General features: G+C 39.5%; 1 protein-coding gene across 4 annotated transcripts; it reads right to left on the bottom strand.

Annotated features, from left to right (window-relative positions):
• Positions 1-219: 219 nt before the first annotated feature.
• LOC100821849 (transcription initiation factor TFIID subunit 2) lies at positions 220-17,614 on the bottom strand. Of its 4 annotated transcripts, XM_003576468.4 has the most exons (25): positions 17,191-17,608; positions 13,340-13,949; positions 13,113-13,264; positions 12,953-13,019; positions 12,508-12,707; positions 12,216-12,369; positions 11,599-11,683; positions 11,413-11,504; positions 9,304-9,429; positions 9,181-9,234; positions 8,781-8,837; positions 7,916-8,013; positions 7,488-7,823; positions 7,327-7,414; positions 6,202-6,327; positions 6,022-6,078; positions 5,491-5,570; positions 5,335-5,377; positions 4,054-4,140; positions 3,852-3,941; positions 2,687-2,745; positions 2,507-2,597; positions 2,243-2,408; positions 1,992-2,175; positions 220-1,458 (listed from the first exon to the last, which is right to left on the bottom strand). In XM_003576468.4, the coding sequence occupies exons 1-25, from the start codon at positions 17,304-17,306 to the stop codon at positions 453-455; spliced, it is 4,224 nt and encodes a 1,407-aa protein (XP_003576516.1). In that variant the 5' UTR covers positions 17,307-17,608; the 3' UTR covers positions 220-452. The 4 variants fall into 4 exon arrangements, 3 of the variants coding, with proteins under 3 accessions (XP_003576516.1, XP_024318691.1, XP_024318690.1); XM_024462922.1 differs by lacking the exons at positions 220-1,458; positions 1,992-2,175 and having other exon boundaries at positions 2,238-2,408; positions 17,191-17,614; XR_002966056.1 differs by lacking the exons at positions 220-1,458; positions 1,992-2,175; positions 2,243-2,408; positions 2,507-2,597; positions 2,687-2,745 and having other exon boundaries at positions 3,891-3,941; positions 5,322-5,377; positions 17,191-17,614.
• Positions 17,615-18,367: the final 753 nt, after the last annotated feature.

Below are 18,367 nucleotides of genomic sequence, written 5' to 3'. Positions count from 1 at the left end.
AGGGATTACAAAACAAGTCTTGTTGTCATACACGGATAGACCATTTGCAAAATGCACAGCAAAGCGAACTTGAGTTATAATCTTCACCTCAGTTTACCGACCAGACCTGCCAAATAATTAGGAAGTATCACCATATATCAACAAAATCTTACATCTACAGAACTGAACACTAAAAGTGATATAAAGTTACCAAGATGACAAGATCATAGAGGATAACCAGGAGCAACAACAGAATGGGACACTATCATTCACGCTAAGGGCTTCCTAGAATTTTATCCCAATTACTCCCAGGAATACTGGGGCAGTAGCAGTTTTTACATGATACATCAGCCATTCACAAAAAATCTGGCTACTCATCAACAACTACAGCTTGCCTGTTTCGTTTCTACTGTACAACAATTGATCCTTACAAATAGTGGCTCAAGGCAATCTAGGATCTCATGAACCTCCGTTCAGGGTTTTTTCTTTAAGGGCTTGATTTTGATCTTTACTATCTTAGTCGGCGGTGTCCGTGCAGTATCTACTGTGACATCCTTGTTCGAAACCTGGGGTTCAGCACTTTGCACTGTAGCTGGTGGAGTGAGCGTGGCTGCCAAAGTTCCTTGTGAGTCCGAAGGTTTAACTATCCTCTGTTGAGAAGAAACTCTGTCACCTTCCTTCTGCTTTCTGGCTAACTCTTTCTCCGTCTTTTTCTTCTCTTTTTTAAGACGTTTTTTCTCCAGATACTCAGGATCATCCTTCTTGTCTCGTCTTTCATCTCGATTCCGCTTTTTATCTTTCTTGTCCTTTCTCTTCTTCTCTTTTGCATCCAGCCCATTGATGGACTCTGGAGCTTGGGTTCCAACATAACTGGTGGATACTCCTTCGAGCTGACTACCAGGCTTATCTACACCTTCCTGCACATTAGTGACAGGAGAGAACTGATCCTTTGGAACAGAATCTAGCCTTGAATCGGCTGTACACTGTAGTTCCTTGGAAATTTCATGCTTGTCCAGTAGTTTGGCATTGCTGACACTTGCAGACATCCTTGATTCACGGTCATGACATGAGTTCTGCTCTTCGATGTTATGATCACTTAGATTCAGTGGCTCATTTGGTGCTCCAACCATCGGGGCATCCACTGACATAGAACTACAAGGACCTGCTTCGTTTTCATTTCTTCCACCATGCAAACCATCTCTGTGATCAGCACCATCTGCTTTGCTGGAAGATGTAGTACGTTTCACCCTAATTCTGACAACATTCCTTCTCTCGCTGCAGTTAGATATGTTATCAGCATCTTTGGAAGGTCCAGTGGTCAGCAAGACCTCGCGTACACTAGGAGTGCTAGAGGAAGGTTCTTGAGGCCTTGATAGTTGAGGAACCGAGGAATCAGCTTTAGCATGCTGATCACTGGATATCTCCTGAACCAGTGGAGAGGGGGCGACAAGCTTCGAAACTCCATGTAGTGTCGGAGATCTGAAATTGGAAATATATCATTATAATGTACAAACTCCATATTGCAAGGCATGCTTGATAACTCCAGATTTTGTGAGGACTGATGAAAGAAACTATATTAAGCCAGAGGATGTACTTAATTGATATACTACTGATACATTTTTCCTATCTTCTTTAGATGGCCATGTACTCACAAAAATCCGAGCTGACTTTACCACAAAATACTCCCTCTGATCCTAAATTCTTGTCATGGTTTGTCGTGGTTTGAACTAAAACCACGACAAGAATTTAGGATCGGAGGGAGTAGAAATGAAAGAGAGTCAAACTTATTATTGATCATGATTGGCACCAAACTTAGCATAGTTCAGAAACACTACTTGGCACAACTGATCAGCAAGGAACCAGTTAGCTTTCTAGTTTCACAATCATGTTGACTTTCTTTCATTTATTTTATACCGTTTCAAGAAGCAAACATATATGAAAGGCTTGCAATTCACAATAAAACAAAAAATGAGAGAATATGTCAAGTTACATGCGAAGTAACAATTGCTAACCTTCCAGCAGCGATTTGCAAAATGCAGAACACATTATGGCGAAGAAAGACGTTATTGTATGCCTTTCTGCTACCAAGTAGGTGAAGGAGACCAACCACTGTTGGTAATTTTATTTGATCAGTAAGGTCAGGCTCAACATTTGCTTGACATAAGCGCAATACATGAACAGCCAACTTTGTCCCTCCTGCAAATAATGCATGTCAAGAAATCAAATCGTACAAACTAAACCTAGAGTACTCTATCAATCTAACCTTGCAAAGATTTTTCTTCATAAGTATATTTCAAGAACAACAAGAGAGCAGCATCAAGGCCTTTATGGTGATGCTCCAGATCAATAAGAACCCTGCTAGCTTCTATTTGGACTTTCCATGGTTTGTCTATATTGCGGAAGGGAGCAATCAGTTCACAAATACGATCCTGCAGTAACATAAAGATAAATCACATGATTGTGATATGCAGATGGGCATCAGCTTTGCGACAAGATAGGCAGCCCATATAATTCAGACTGTTCTTACAATGCAAATGGAAGATGACACCCTCTCTGCTATACGTGCAAGGGCTCGAATGCAGCTGACAGTCAAAACACCATTGTAACCAGGCATAAAGCTGCGTCGAGGTTTTCAGGCCAGTTAGTAGGAATTGCCAAGACAGAAGGACAAGTAAATAAACAATATTACGAGGGTGATTCCACAAACTTGTCAAATTGCAGGAGCCGGTCAATACGCTTCAGAAGAGAGGATAGGAGGCCTATGCCCTGAAAACAAACTCAATGTCATTCATCAATATCAGTGTCTTGAAAGTAATTCACCAATATCTCAGAAGAATGACAAGCAAATATAAACCAAAGGGACATCAGTGCTATTTCATTTAGGGGTGGAAGTGGATTGCTCCCACAGACCCATCCCGCACAATTGGTGGCTCACTTTCTGCACATGGGCCAGGCATTGGGGTAAAGCCAAAGAATTGGGAGTGCCAAAGCAGAAAAAAAAAGGATGGGCCAGTGTATCAGCCCGACCTGGCACACCTACATCCTTATTTATTTGTCAGCGGAATAGAAGAAGTTCAACTGAAATAACAGTTGCACATGAGCCAAGATTGGATGCCCTTTATCTGTATTGACTGGTGATGTCCTAAAAATAATAAAGAAGAGACCTCCAACATACATTTATGCCGAAATTGAATTAACAAAACAGAATTGTAGCAGGTCTGTGTAAGACTGCATTATGTTCTCAAATAATCTGATTTAAGTGTAGGGAAAAGCAAGAAGTTGGTGCATGTCATGTCGGGACATGCTTACCAGCTGCATCTCACACTCAGGTCGCATCAGGCCATCAGCCTGACCAGGAGTCACACCAGGGGTGCAAGTGCAAGGGCTTGGTACTGGTGCTGCTAATTAGGAAATAAGGTTCTCTTAAAGATGATCTTGTTAGTTGGAGTTTGCAGTTCGGTTCAGGAATCCTCATGTCTAGTTAGTTGGAGGCTTGATACTCACGTAGCTTTATCCCCTTTCTAAGCTAGCAACAAAAGCCACACCCTTCCAGAGAATAAACAAGCAGGAATTAATCTCCCTCCCTCTATCTATCTCTCTCGCCTGTTAACCTTTACCTAGATACTACTCCCTCCGATCGATAATAAGTGGCACTTATTATGGATCGGAGGGAGTAGTAAATTGGAAGCTCATGCTATACCAGTTTAGTTATGGCGCCCATGAACTTAACCAGTAAATATTTTTTCCATACCAAACAGGTAACTAATTTGAGCATAGATTCTAGCCGAATCCTCTAGTTACAGCTAGCTAATTATCACCACAGTTGTATAAATACAGGTCATATTAACAAGACAACGTGTGTCCATACAAACCTGCTGGCCAAATTCTAGTTCGCCTATTGCCTGAACCATTGCAGCAAGCCAGTAGACATCGGAGTATACATTTCCATTGTTATCATTATACTGAAAACGGGGCAGTAAGAACAGTGCAAACATACTTGTGAGCAAACTGTAATTTCTGTATGTCAATATATAAATGCAGGGCTACAAGTTACAAACAGATAAAATGCAAAACCTTTAGAAGCTGAAGAACAAATTCAATAGCTTGTCTTGGGCTGCTCTTATCTGATGATCTAACAAGAGCTACTGCGTGCGGAATTGCCTAACAGAAGGAACATAAGGAAAAAATATCATCAGCGCAACAACTGCTTCATAAAGTATAATCATATCATTGAATTACTAACTCAATCAATAACCGTGTAATTCAAATAACTTTAGTACATTTTTTCAGATAACGCAAAGAGATATAAATTTTCAACTTCATGTGGAAGCTCACCTTTATATTCTTTAAGTTGAAATTAGGTTCTCGAGTTGAAATGTAATAAGCAAGAAGGCTGTCTCTTTGGAAGGTTTAATTGGAAGTTTTATTTTTGCAAGTTTACAAAAAAATATTTTGTGGCTTAAGTTAACTTGTGAGACATAGTAAATTGTCAACTTCAGCAGGACCATGCTACAATACCACATGAAAAGCACACTACTGCAGCCCCTTGAGCAGCGACATAAACTACTCACCGAAGAAAGGAAATAACAACAATGGAACACCGGAATATGTTCCTACTTCCTAGCAACACTACATCTAACATGAGTTTCAGACATTTCATCCTCATCAATGTAACACACCCCCATTTCACATCTTAAATGAAGTCAGATCTACAGTGCTGCCAGGACTAGCACATGATCAATAAGGTCTGGATTCAACTATCAGTTAATCGTGAATCCATATTTAATGCAAGGTTGATATGGATTAGTTCTTCATGGAAGGGTATAAAAACACAAAATATGTGATTGTTTAAGCACCAATTCCTGCTGGATCTAGGGGTGGTAGCTTCCCTCCGGGGTAGAAAATCTAGTCTCTGGAACACTGTTGCGGGTGGGATTCAAATGACAATATTGGCAGTTACGGATGCAAGATATCCTAATAGTCTATGGGGCATGGTTACCTCCAAATCAATAACATATGTACTCCCTCCGGTCAGAATTACTTGTTGAAATATTACATGTATCTAGATGCTTTTTAAACATAGATACATCCATATTTGGGCAAATTTGAGACAACTAATATGGATCGGAGGGAGTACTATCTTTTCTAGACTTAAGAGGGAGTGCATCTAGTTATTTTCATGTATAACCGTATGCCGAAATCCTATAATATTGATATACCATATATACAAAAGTGCATCTAACAAACTAAAGATAAGCATTTTTCAATATATACAAAATGATGACAGTGATGCTATACAAAGGGTTATGTTGCCATGGTTCAATCACATATACAATTCCTACCTCAGTGCATTACCTCAAGAACAAAGTATTCTGGAATATCATTGAAGTCGTTCGGCCTATCAGTAAAATAGAATAATGTTTATTATACGTTTAGAACCCAAAGCAAACATAGTCATGGATACATGACAGTTTCTGATAAAAAGGTTCATTGCGAAATGCAAATATTGACCTTGGCAATCCAATATCTGCATCAAACCGGCGGCTTTTATAGAATTTAACCAGATGAAGCAGCCCAGTTAAATCTGTGTCCTAAATGAAGGAAAATAAATTCAAGTAAGCAACAAGAATACTGTGTACAAATCTATACCAATGCATGATTCCTTGAAAAGCAGGATAATGCAAAATCTTCCCATTTTTTTGACTGAACAGTAACAAATGTGTACATCCCAACATGAGCTAATCGTATTAAAAGTGGGGCAATAATTATGATGTAGTCATCTAAGCAGATTCCAGACACATCAAAAGTCACTATCTTATTTCTGCTTCAACTTTATTTTAATCCTTCAAAAAAAATTCAGCATATCTTTATGCATCCAGTACCAAGTATATTAATTCTACATTTCACAGCATGGATATCTGAAGCAAAATTCAGAAGGAACCCAGCTCCAGCCCTTCCATCATAAATGTAACTAAATGGAAATATATAATATGCGCATTTACACTGCAATGAATGCTTCGTATTAATTTTAAATGAGTGTACCTCCGATGCAGTTACAGCTAACGCATATGCCGCTTCAACTCTAACTCTCCAAAAGGCCTGTGGTGTTACCAATCAGTTATGAAGTGACATTGGACTTAATATCTCAAGAAGCTTCTCTAAAGGGCGAATCAGCCATGAAGTGGCATTGGACTTCAGATCACAAGAAGCATGATGAAATACCTTCGTATCATTTAGGAAATTATTGAGCGCATTAATCACAGCAAAGGATATCTGGGGTAATTTCTCCAGAACAGCTATTGCCTGTGACTGGGAGATGACATCTTTGTCCTTCTCCAATTGATTGATCTGCCAAATGACTCAAAACTTGAAATAAACGTAAATAGAATAAAAATTTGTGCACATATCTTGATGGCATCATGTACGATTAATTATTAATTACATCATGTGTGCATATATCTAAATTGCATCACGGTTGATTGATTATAATTTCCAATTGCCCTGTATCTAAAGAGTACTGGCAGAAAATCGTTTCAAAGTGTCGTTTACAGAGTCCAACGGAGAAGAAAGAAATGCAAAAGCTAGTTTATGTATTGAGATTATATGTTCAGTAATGTACGAGCAAAGCATTCTGACATTCTAATGGACGCTTATCCTAGTATGTCGATGGTATCAAGAGAAAAAAAAACATGATTTGAAATGCATTATGTATATTTGACGCATTTACTTTTAGATCAACCTCAAAGATACTGTAAAATATGTAGACAGAGGCTGGGCAAGAGATGCAGTATATCTGATCAACCTCCGGTCATGGAAGATATTGGTCCATCTTGTAACTTGATCATCACAACTACTCCGTCCGATCCATAATCAGTGTCACTGATTTAGTTCAATTTTGGACTAAATCAACGGCACTTATTATGAATCGGAGGGAGTAAGTAGTAAAGGCTTAACACGATGATTGATACTCCATCCGATCCTAAATTGTTGTCGAAATATTACATGTATCTAGACACTTTTTAAGAATAGATACCTCCATATTTGGGCAAATTTGAGTCAAGAATTTAGGATCAGAGGGAGTACTAAATTAAAATTACAATGACCATAGTTGCTGGGATCAACAGGGCGAGCCCCGAAGCGGTTAAACCAGGAAAAAACAACTACTCCCTCCGACCCATATTACTTGTCTCAAATTTGCCCAAATATGGGTGTATCTATGTTTAAAAACTTCTAGATAATGTAATATTTCGACAAATAATATGGGTCGGAGGGAGTACATCATTTACACAAATTATTCATCACTAAATTAAAGTCAACATTGTCATTATGTTTATGTGTGATACGCACCCACATCTGAATAGGCTGGTGAAAATGGATCTCAGCAAGGTATTCCATTTCTGGGTCCACTCTGATCCACAATAAAGGTGAATCCATGCTGCAGTAGACATAAATCATATTAGTTTCAAGTAAATGGCAGGATAAGAAAATGTTGATTAGTCATAATAGACCTCGTGCGGTTCTCTTGAGTTGAAGCCTCTACGTTCTCATCAGAACCATCTGGCTTGGAGCCCTTCTTGGTTTTCTGAAACCGTTTTGCTGCTAATTTGGAATGGCATTGTAATTCTACGACCTGCAAGGCTTCACCAGCCATTGGTAGAATTGGATGATCATACACCCCATCAGTTTCATGAACACGTACACTCATCATTCCTGGAAATCCATTAGCACTATCTTGAATATCATCATTCACGTGGCTATCAGAACCAGGATCAGCTTTTGCTGTGCAACCACGTGAAACTGCTAATTCAACCACATTTCTTCTTTTGCTATATGAGATTCCCAATCTGACAAGCAGAATAGGTATGAGTAAGCATGTGTAAATGACAAAGAGATGAATGTCACGTAACTGAAAATCTGAAAAACAAGGCTCTTTTACCTCATAACTGGACATCCACAAGATTCGACCCACCGTGGAAAGAATTCTTTCAGGAATGGACGTTCCAGATTACCAACCTTATTTGCGAGGTGCCTAAACTGAATAAACGAAAGCAAACTAATAAATTCAATTGTGTGTGAACGTGAACTGAAACCTGAGATTCTGCTGCTAAATCCATGTTGTGTGTCTTTTTTCGTTGATGCGGTGATGGGAGTGATGGATGAGAATCATATAGCTACTGCAACAGAGCGCATAAATTTTTCACATGATAAATGTAAAGCATTGAACCAAGAAGGCCTACAAACCAGACCAATGTCGAAGTGAGACCACATAGTGAAACTACAGTCATCAATTAGATCTACAACTACAGCAAAGAAATGCTAATATTTTCAACAACATTAATCTTACTTAAGGCTCTTGGCTCTCTATCTTCAAAAGGGACCTGTTCCTTCTATCTTTTAGAATGAAAGAGGAGCTCACAGCCTCTCTCCGAGCACGGATAGACTCTCTTAATAAGCTTTGTACATCTACCCCCCCCCCTCCCATGTATGTGGGCCTTTGTAAATATAGTTTGCTGTTTAATAAAATTTCACTGCCGGGGCCTTCCCTACAGTTCCCAATCAAAGAACAAGCACATGTAGCGCTTAGTTTCACATATTAGAAGTTCTTGCCCACAATGGAGTGTAACAAAAACAACAGCGCAAACATTTGCAGAATGAGATACACCACTTCTAATACAGAGAATGCTTATATTCAAAATAGAAAAAGGAAATTCAAAAAATGCAAAGAGAAGAAGTTAAAAACTCAATATCATGAGCACAAAGTGGAAAGTGGAGAAATAATTGGGTAGATGAGATTGATGTACCTCCTTTGTACTTAGTGTCCTTGAGGCACGAGTTGAAGCCACTATCATCTGCAGGATCTGAAATTGAAAATGATGGGCACATCAGCATGACTCTGCATGCGCATAGTGGTCAATCAAAAGTTCTACAAGTACCAGAAAATTAGTAGGTACATGAGAACAAGAAAACATAAACTTTTTTTTGCATAAATTAACATTCAAGATCTCAGCACGTGTTGTTCATTATTAGTCATGTAGCTAATTGACTATCAATCTGTACTCCAGTGGTAATACTTCTCAAGAGGTGCGCTAGCACTTTGCAGAAGTTAAATCAGTTGCTTGGGCAAAGTGCTGCATTGATGTAGACAGCAAATTATATTAAAAAAAAGGTAAACACCAAAATACCAAAGAGGCATATGGCAACCTTCCGAAAGGAGTCTGGGCCCATCTGTTTCTCCAATGTTTGAAGTACGGCTACCTGTTTAAAAGAGAAATATGAGGGGAAGATGCACATTAGATAGTTATACTTGAAAACCTCAAAACTTACTGCCTTCAATGAACGGATTTTCCCGTATGAACCAATTGTTTGGGTTCCGTAAAGATCAGTTGAAGCAGTAGGAGATCCCAAAGCAGTTGCACCACTGATATCAAATTGACATACTGTGCAATTGGCCTATTAAAATACAAGAAAATATATTAATAATGTTGACAAGCAAGAATCTTTAAATCAGATCAAAATGTGAATGCACTGCGGCGGAGAATAATTGCAGTAACAAAACCAGGAATTTGTATTTTAATTCCTTCATCAAACTCGAACCAAACAGATAACATAATAATCTCAAAAGGTAAGGTATGAATGACCCTAGAACATTTAGATTGTTTCCATTGGATTCACTAGGTCATATCAAGGTGAACAAATATATGACAGCAATTCTACGAAGTTGGAAAGTGGTGGGAAATGGAAGTAAACATTTACATTTAGATGGTCACATGAATCCACACAGCAGCTGAGTGCAATGTAAGCTATATACTACTCCCTCAGATTTAGTACAAAGCTAGTACAAAGTTGTACCAAGTCTGAGACACCTATTATGGATCGGAGGGAGTAGGTCAAAAGAAAATAGAGAAACCAGCAGCTCTGCCTATTCATTAGAGGAAAGCAATTCGGTACAATAACCTCGTTTGGTGTGGGCAAACCAGCAAAAAAACTAACGACATGTGGACTCCCAAAAAGATAAACAAGAAAACAACAGATGAAGACCATGGTAGAGGTGAGCCTTCTGTCGTGGACTTCTTTTGGGGCAATCGGTATCAAAGGAGGAAGGGGTGAGGACACCTGAATTGGTGCAGGAGCAGGCAGGCAGAATAGCAGTATAGAAAAGTGGCTAAGCTGGCTAAGTATTCAAGTAGCAGCAAGCTGACAATCTAAATCGGTACATTTGTATAGAATAGAGTCAGGGTCTAAGTCTAAATAGTTAATAGTTGGAAAGTTCAGTTTGGATTAGGCAAAGGAGTCAGCTGAATCAGAGTCAAAGACCATGTTAGGCAGTCCAGTTCGATATAAATGGATGTATGCTATAATATTTTGCAAGCAATAAAGAAATCAGAAACCCCAAGCAAGTTTCAGGAGCTCCCTGTTCTGTACGGGACAAGCCCCTACCAGAACCTGGAGGGTGATTCTTGCCTCCACATTACGTTTTGCAATCTAACTCCTGTTCTAAAGATCTCCATCTACTTCCATTAACCCAGCTTTCGAGACCAAGCCATATCACTTCCCACCGAACAATCAGTTTTTTGCAAAGCAAATTTGGTTCAACTATAGAAGATCTGCATATAGAGCATTACAAGGATCTTACATCAAAGATATAATATGACCAAAGATGTTCTCGCTAATGGTTAACAACCAGATGTAAATATAAATAACAAGTGGCTTGATAAGACAAACACTCTTGTAATTGCTCCAATTAACTAGGTATATTTTGTTTGAACATGGCATACTAACATAATATGGTATGTGTATTTTCTACTCCTATTTACAGATTTCAAGATATAGTATATCCTTTAATGTATGTGGCATAAGATTACAAAAGGTCCCCATGTGTAATTGCAGGTGCAGGTACTATTAGGCAATACAGGTTCGAGCGAGAATACAATTTCTATTGTTGTCTACCATAGACTGTTGTAATAGCAAGATCAATTAGAATAACATTCATTTAAAAATAAATGCAAAACACAGTAACGAGAACTGTATATCAACAATTCTGGGCATTACTTTTGAACACATTTTAGCATGATGAACTGGGACACAGAAGCACTTTTTAATTACTTAACTCTAGCTTTCCTTCCGAGACAATATTAAATGACACCAACCAAACATGAATGATTTTCAGGTCATTGACTTGACTTTGTTGAATTTTAATACTCCCTCCGATCCATATTAGTTGTCGAAATATTACATGTATCTAGACGCTTTTTAGCATAGATACATCCATATTTGGACAAATGAGACAATTAATATGGATCGGAGGGAGTATGATATTTTAGTTGATTAATCATTTAATCTAGAGGATTCTGGTTCAAACTTCAAAATCAATATGTATGACTAACAACTCAATGGTAACAAGACACCAGTATTTTTGTAAGTAACATAACAAACCTTGAAACGCCTATAGCGTGCCTCGTTATTCCCTAGGTAACGCTTGATAAAAATCTCAGTGAGAAAACCAGCCAAACCATCCAGTAGCCATTCTGCTCGAACACAGTAATATCGTGAATAAATCAATATGTTTTACCTATGAAAATAAGAATATCACATATTAATTAGCAGTTAGAGATGAATTACCGTCATTTGGCTCTTCTGCACTTGTGTATATGCCAAACCATTGCCTTGCAAGGGCGTACGCTAGTTTGATTCTCGTGTCAATGATCTGAACCATTTAATATGTTAGTTACAATAATACTAACTATTATGCGTCAACAAGTCATGTTGCCAATCTGCTAAAAACAATTAATTGAAATGTTTTCGAACAAGAGCATAATATGCTAAATAACCGGACATCAGGCTGTTAGTAACAATGGATCTGAGAATACCGGCATGCGTGATTATTCAAGCACTAAACAGCAATTCATGCCAAAAGAAGGTAGCACACAGAAGCACAGAAGTATTGCACATACAATTCGTAACAAATTCAAATATCTGTCGGAATCAATTTTACAAATTGACAAGCATATCATATAATGCAGAGGAAAGCTAAGTTACAACGGAAACTTGATAGAACTAGGACTTCTACACATATCAGTGTTTAAAGCTGCTTTAGGCTCACAGTGAGCATGAGGCATTGGAAACTTAAGGACCATGACCAAAAGAAACACAAGAGAATTTGCCAGATTTGACAAGTATGCTTGGAAGAGTTACTTATTGTTGGTAGGGAAGATATCCGAGAGAAGACAAGCATGTACCTGATCTATAACTTTCTCCTCGTTTAAGATATCTGAACTGAAAATGCACATGGAGGCTCCAAAACTTGTTGGCGATACTATCATTTCAGATGGAAGAAAAATCTGCTTGTATAAACCAAAAGGAAATGGTGCAGCTAGATAATCTTCGTAGCAGCTGCAAAACAGTAAACATGAAAAAAAAAATCAAGAAAGCCGAAAGTTCGGCAATGAATGCCAAAGCAGAAACTTCTCAAGACATTAGTAAATATTCACTCCAAATAATATATTGACTGAAGTATGTTTTGTTTATCACCTGTAAGCATCATGGAAAAATGAGATGGTGTTCTCGAGCTTTAACAAAGCCGGAGATAAACACATGTGTGATACACTTATTCCGTTCCTGTCAGGAAGAACTTCAAATGGGCCAACAACCAAAGATATCCACTGTGCACTCACGGGAGTGTTCAATTTATAAACGTAAGTTTTTCTTGGAGGGTCTTCCTTGCTTAAGACCTGCATGGCACAGTATCAGCAGAATGTGCAAGCAAAAAGACCATCAGAAACTAATCTTTATGCAGTAAATCATAACAATCCCCCACTCCACTGGTTATTCCAGAAATAGCACAGGAAGAGTTCATGTAAGTTTTTGAAAACATTAACATACTACAACAAGAAAATGAAAAATTGCAGTTTTCCATTAACAAGGATTGAATTGAGTTGATCCCTGGACTCATTTGCAATCTAGATTGAAAGCATACCTGGTAAAGCAAGTCTCCGTTGCTGACCGCAACTAGATCCGTGCTAACTGTGAACTCTAGGTCAAATCTGGGAATACATCACGATACAAAGAGGATTATTAACAACCAACAACAACTAGAATAGCAAGATGGACAGCCAGAATTAGGAGAATTCACTTACGGACAACGTTGTGTTGCACTATCAATGCAAGGGAACCAGCAGTGCGCACGTCTTAGTTGACTATTACTATGCAGGACTTTGTTGACAAAATGAACGCCAGTTTCAGCCTTCTCCAAAATATAATCTACGCGAACCACTTTTGTGTTCTTCACCTACAACAACACATCACATCAACACAAATCAACTATGATGTAAATATTGATGATTAAACAAAAGCTTTAATTTACCTTGTCATCGTCAATTTGCATTTCATTCTCCTTGTCCTTCTCATTTTCAATTACGTCTTCCTTTTCATCTTCCTTCTCCTCTTTTTCATCTTTCTTCTCCTCCTCCTCCTCTTCTTCCTTTTCCTTATCCTTCTTCATCTCCTTCTCTGTCTCCATCTCATTTTTCTCATCCTTCCCGTTCTCCTTTTCTGCTTCCTCTTTGTTCTCCTTATTCACTTCCTTATCATTCTCCTCTGCAGAGCCATTGCAGACTTTAACTGCTTTGTCATCAGAACTTTGAACAGGATTTCCACCCTTTTCTTCATGTTTTTCACCATTTTCTTCACCCGGTTGCTCATTGGTTGACTTGACTGATCTCTCAGATGAAATGATGAGATTAGGTACAGCTTCACTAGTTAGAGAAGAAACATAAGCTGAGCATGCAGCATCAGCAGCAGTCTTCAAACATGATACCGACAACCAGCTCGGTTGATCGTCAACATTTTTCCAATGAGGAGAATACTCAAACTCAGCAGCTTCACCATCCACCAATATGTTCCTAATTGTCATACAGTCAGCATGTAGAGCGAAGGTATCCTTCTCAGCTAGAACCACTCTTATCTCGGTGTACCTTAAGGAATAAACCAAACATAAAGTTCAGCAAGCTCCTATGGCATCAAAACGAAGGTAGGGTACTCGCTGGAAGTGAACTGGTAGTGGGGAAATTAGCGCAGTACCATTGCAAGTAAGTATAAATTCGAAGAATACCATCCAGTGTAATGATGGCATGCGGGGTACATGTTAGTGACACTGGATAATATTTTTCAACTGAGTGATCTTTACAATTGTCCTAAGCATTATTGCTCAATTACACTAGATTTTCTAAAAAGGGACAGACACTATTTGAAAATACTGGCTTTGGTTGATCCTTACCATAAAATTCAACATTTCGTTAAGGACTTAAGGTCAGTAGATAACTCATTAAGAACTGACATAAAGACAGGTAGAGTAAGGACGTTATTATGTTGGCATCTCATGACCAACCTTTTTAATAGGCACTCTCTTATACATGCACATGACTGCTGCATGATACAGATATGATTCTATCATACTAGTATGCGATGCTCAAGGGGAAAAGAAAGATGTTATTGCTGCAAGTCCAGATACATCTGACACATAAAATATGTTCTTCGTACTCCCTCCGTCCCGAAATAAGTGACGTGGATTTGTATAGATTCTTGTGCAAATCCACGTCACTTATTTTAGGACGGAGGGAGTATAATAAACACTCTGCCAATCATCTGTATGGGTTTATGTGCATCTCAAGCAGTCAAATGTGAGATTCCTGCTATGAAATATTTACAAGTTGCAGCTTGCTGAACCTTCCTATATGCCTCCCGAACCACTGTACTTGCACATTATAGGCAATGTACAGAACAAATGGGTGTCTTACCCATATCAAGACCATTGCAACATGTACTGTCATATACTTGTATGATATGGGCTTGTTACTAGAAGATGGTCAACAAAATGAGTTACTCTGGTAGCTTTAGAGGGTTATAGACCATGTTGAGCAATGCTAACAGGCAGCAAAGACAACTCTGGTAGTGATAGCTTTAGAAGGCACTGCACTTGCTCTGTGTACATAAAACCGACAATATATATGTCTAGTGTCTCCAGACAGTTCTGGTCGAGTCAATCAGTTTAGAAACAAGAGTTTCAATTCAACCATTTCGGACACCTCATTTACACAAACACAGCATTCAGCGCCTCTTTGATTCATAGGATAACCATAGGAATAGGAAATTCCTTTGGGTGCTATTCATCCGTTTGATTCAAAGGAATGGAGCATATGAAAAACACAAGAAATTTTCCTTTGATCTCAGTTTCACACAAAAAAACACAGGATTACTACAATCCACTTGGACATCTCTTTTTTAATCCCTTTGCACAAAGAACAAGGCAATGGTATTTAGTGGCACAATAACATTGCAACTTTACTTTTGCTTTTGGTTTAACTTTAATTTGACCGTGTTTATTAGGATTCCTTTTTTTTTTCCTATTTCTGCGAATCAAACACCAAATCTACAAAATTCATGTGTTTTTCAATCCTTTGCTTCACACATGCATTCCTATCATATTCCTGTTCCTATTCCTACGTTCTCAAGGTCCTGCAAATCAAAGAGGCCTTGACTGTAAGTATTCCAGGAAAAAATCACTTTACTCCCATGAAGTGTGGTGCTTGGCTCCTTAACAACGTGAACTTTTGTTGGCTCCAATTAACACCCTTGGTGGCATGATGGCATTAGAATACATGTGTGCTTCAAAGTGCAATGGTAAAACCGATTAATATGGTGAGCCATGTAGCAGTAATAACATCCACGCGATAGAAACTAATAAGCAAGAACGGGTTCAGGTGTTAACTGAACTGGTACATAACACACAGGGTTAACCAGTTAAGTGTATCAAAAAAGCATTCAAGACATTAAGCGGAAAAACACAGTACTTCAAGGGAACATAAAAAATGATACTTCAAGGGACTAATGTGAACTTTTCCTTATGCTAATAGAAGTGCTAAAGGGAGTTATGTACATTTTAGCTGGCATATAACATAAATACAAACTTGTATGTCTATCTGATTTCTCAATTTAACAAATTTAGGTTGTTTCAATTGCGTCTCGTAGGTTTGAGGCAGTCCAATCCCTCCGTTCGGATTTATCAAATTAAGACAAAAATCACCTCCAGAATATAATGAATCACAAAACACAAGTTTACCAGAAATGGGTGCTACCAATTAAGAAACTCAATTTTGATAGAAATGCTGACCTCACAGGCATATATAAAGGAACTGCAATGGTAGCTCCTTTTGGACGAAACTATATAAAGAAACCATGCATAATAAAACAAACACCTCCACTAAGACTGACCCCAACAGTGATAATTTAGCTGTTTGAGCACATAAAGTAGCTTGAAATTTTGCAAAAGGGTCATGGAGCCAGCTGGCATTCCCATCTATATATACATTTTATAGAAGAATAAATCAGTTGTGCAAAAGTGTCTGAACCATTCCATTCCGTTTGGAATGCAGGAGTTTTGTATGAATACTGAATGTGGGAGTTAATGATTTGTTATAAATTCCTGCACTCCCAGCATGCCTCATATTTCAGTTAACTTTGGCTTTCTTTTACATTAACCCCACAAGCTATGAGAAGGGAATTGGAATGAATCTAAGTAAGACGAGCCTAAATTATATGTTTATACTAGGCCATGAACACATGAAGCCATTTTTAGAAGTTCATACAGCTCTACTGGGTATTGGCTACAGGTAAGGAGCATCAACTTTGTTTTCGTCGAAGGTACATTAGTGTTGCATAATTAAGGAGCATCAACTTTGTTTTCGTAGAAGGTACATTAGCGTTGCATAATTAACCCATGGAGTTGAGCAATAGCAGCAATACATGCACCAATTGAGCAATCCACTAGACTAAGAGCAACAAATCCTCACTAGTTACACCGTTAAGCATTCCCATTTGGCCACTGCACTATATGTGAATCAAGTGTGTTCACTACTCAATTCTCATTCATAGACAAATCAGACAAGACAACAGTTCATTTTCGAACTAGTGATCCACGGAATTGCACAATTGCAGCAACCATTAGACAAATCGAGCAAATAATTCAAACTCCAAAACACAAATACAAAAGCTCACATCACCAATATACCACTCAGTCACCAACAACAAACCCTAGCCCTCCGCCTCGAACAATCAACCCATTAAGCATCCCCAAAGGCAGCTAAAGGCGCACGCATTAGGGCATGAGCATGAGGGGGTCGAAGCTATTCGGGCATAATAATCGTTGGCGTGGCTCACCCATAAATCAGCTGGTTCTCCATGTCGATAGAGAGGCACAGCTTCTGGTGGAGCACGGTGGCGCCACCGCCGGCGCCGGCGCCCCCTTCGGGTTTCTGCTTCCGCGCCTTGGCCATCCCGAAGCTCCTCGAATGCTCTCCTCCGCGCTCCTCCCCCTCCTCCTCTTCTAGGGTTTGGAAGCTTGTCAAAGGGGGTTGGTCGGAGTACGGTGGTGTTGGGGGCTTAGTGAGGTGGTGGTGACGGAGGCGTGGAGGAGCGACACGTCATCGTGCGACCCGGGAAGAACTCTGAGAGACGCGAGACGGGGAGAGGGGGCGGGTCATTTATAGGCCAGGTGGGAGAGCGCTCGCCGGCGCTGGAGCCCGTCGCGGCTCAGATCTTTCGCCGCCCGGCGAGGGTTCTGCCTGGACGCGGTGTATTGCTTACGGTGTGGGGCCAGAAGCCTCGAGCACCGCGATGACTGACGAGGCAAGGTTATGTCACGGTAGTCTATAGACCAGGTCTATGCTGGCCGAGCTATCAACTCTCTTTTTCACAGGTATATCACCTTTTTTTTTTTACAGCTATCACCTTTTAGGCCGTGGAACGGCTTCTAGGCCGAGCAAAGGTTGGAAAGGTTGGGCGATATTTGGGCCGGAGGATGTCCGGTACATTTTCTTGTTGTCTTGCCCAAATGAACCACTGGGCCGGTTTACATTTTTTGGCTTTGTTGAATGTAGCTGCCGCGGGATTACCGATTTTCCTCCTCTCCAACCGACATCTTGGCATCCCTTAGAAAAACGCCATCTTGGCATTCTGAGATGGAGAGAATCTTGAGTCCTCTTAGACATGTATATGTTAATTTTCTGCGATGAAAAGTGCGACATAGCACAGGTTGCCGCTTGAGTGTGTTTTAGGAGCCAATCTAACTAGTATGACCAACAGGTCAAAGCTTCCAGGGCTGAGAGGCAATGCTAGAGCATGGATCTTGCCGTGAGCTGCCACACCGCCAAGATCGTTGATGCCATCTCTCGTCATCCTTCGTTCACTAGAAGTTGGTCTCGAACGTGGCCCAACCCAGCGACACTTCCGTCATGATCATGACTGCATTGCTCAACCTCTCCCTGCCATCCGCCACCCCCGCAAGATGACCAAGAAAATAAAAGTTCCCCTATACATTTAACTAGATGATGCCCGC

This window comes from Brachypodium distachyon, chromosome 4, assembly GCF_000005505.3.
Source record: "Brachypodium distachyon strain Bd21 chromosome 4, Brachypodium_distachyon_v3.0, whole genome shotgun sequence".
Lineage (NCBI taxonomy): Eukaryota > Viridiplantae > Streptophyta > Magnoliopsida > Poales > Poaceae > Brachypodium > Brachypodium distachyon.
The sequence above is the reverse complement of the archived record's forward strand: the minus strand, read 5'-3'. Positions and strand labels throughout refer to the sequence as shown.

Coding starts and splice junctions, on each gene's coding strand:
- LOC100821849 (XM_003576468.4), bottom strand. CDS start 17,306: ATGGCCAAGGCGCGGAAGCAGAAACCCGAAGGGGGCGCCGGCGCCGGC. Junction 13,020..13,112: donor AGTGCAACACAACGTTGTCC/GTAAGTGAATTC, acceptor ATGTATTCCCAG/ATTTGACCTAGAGTTCACAG. Junction 12,708..12,952: donor ACGGAGACTTGCTTTACCAG/GTATGCTTTCAA, acceptor TGTGCCATGCAG/GTCTTAAGCAAGGAAGACCC.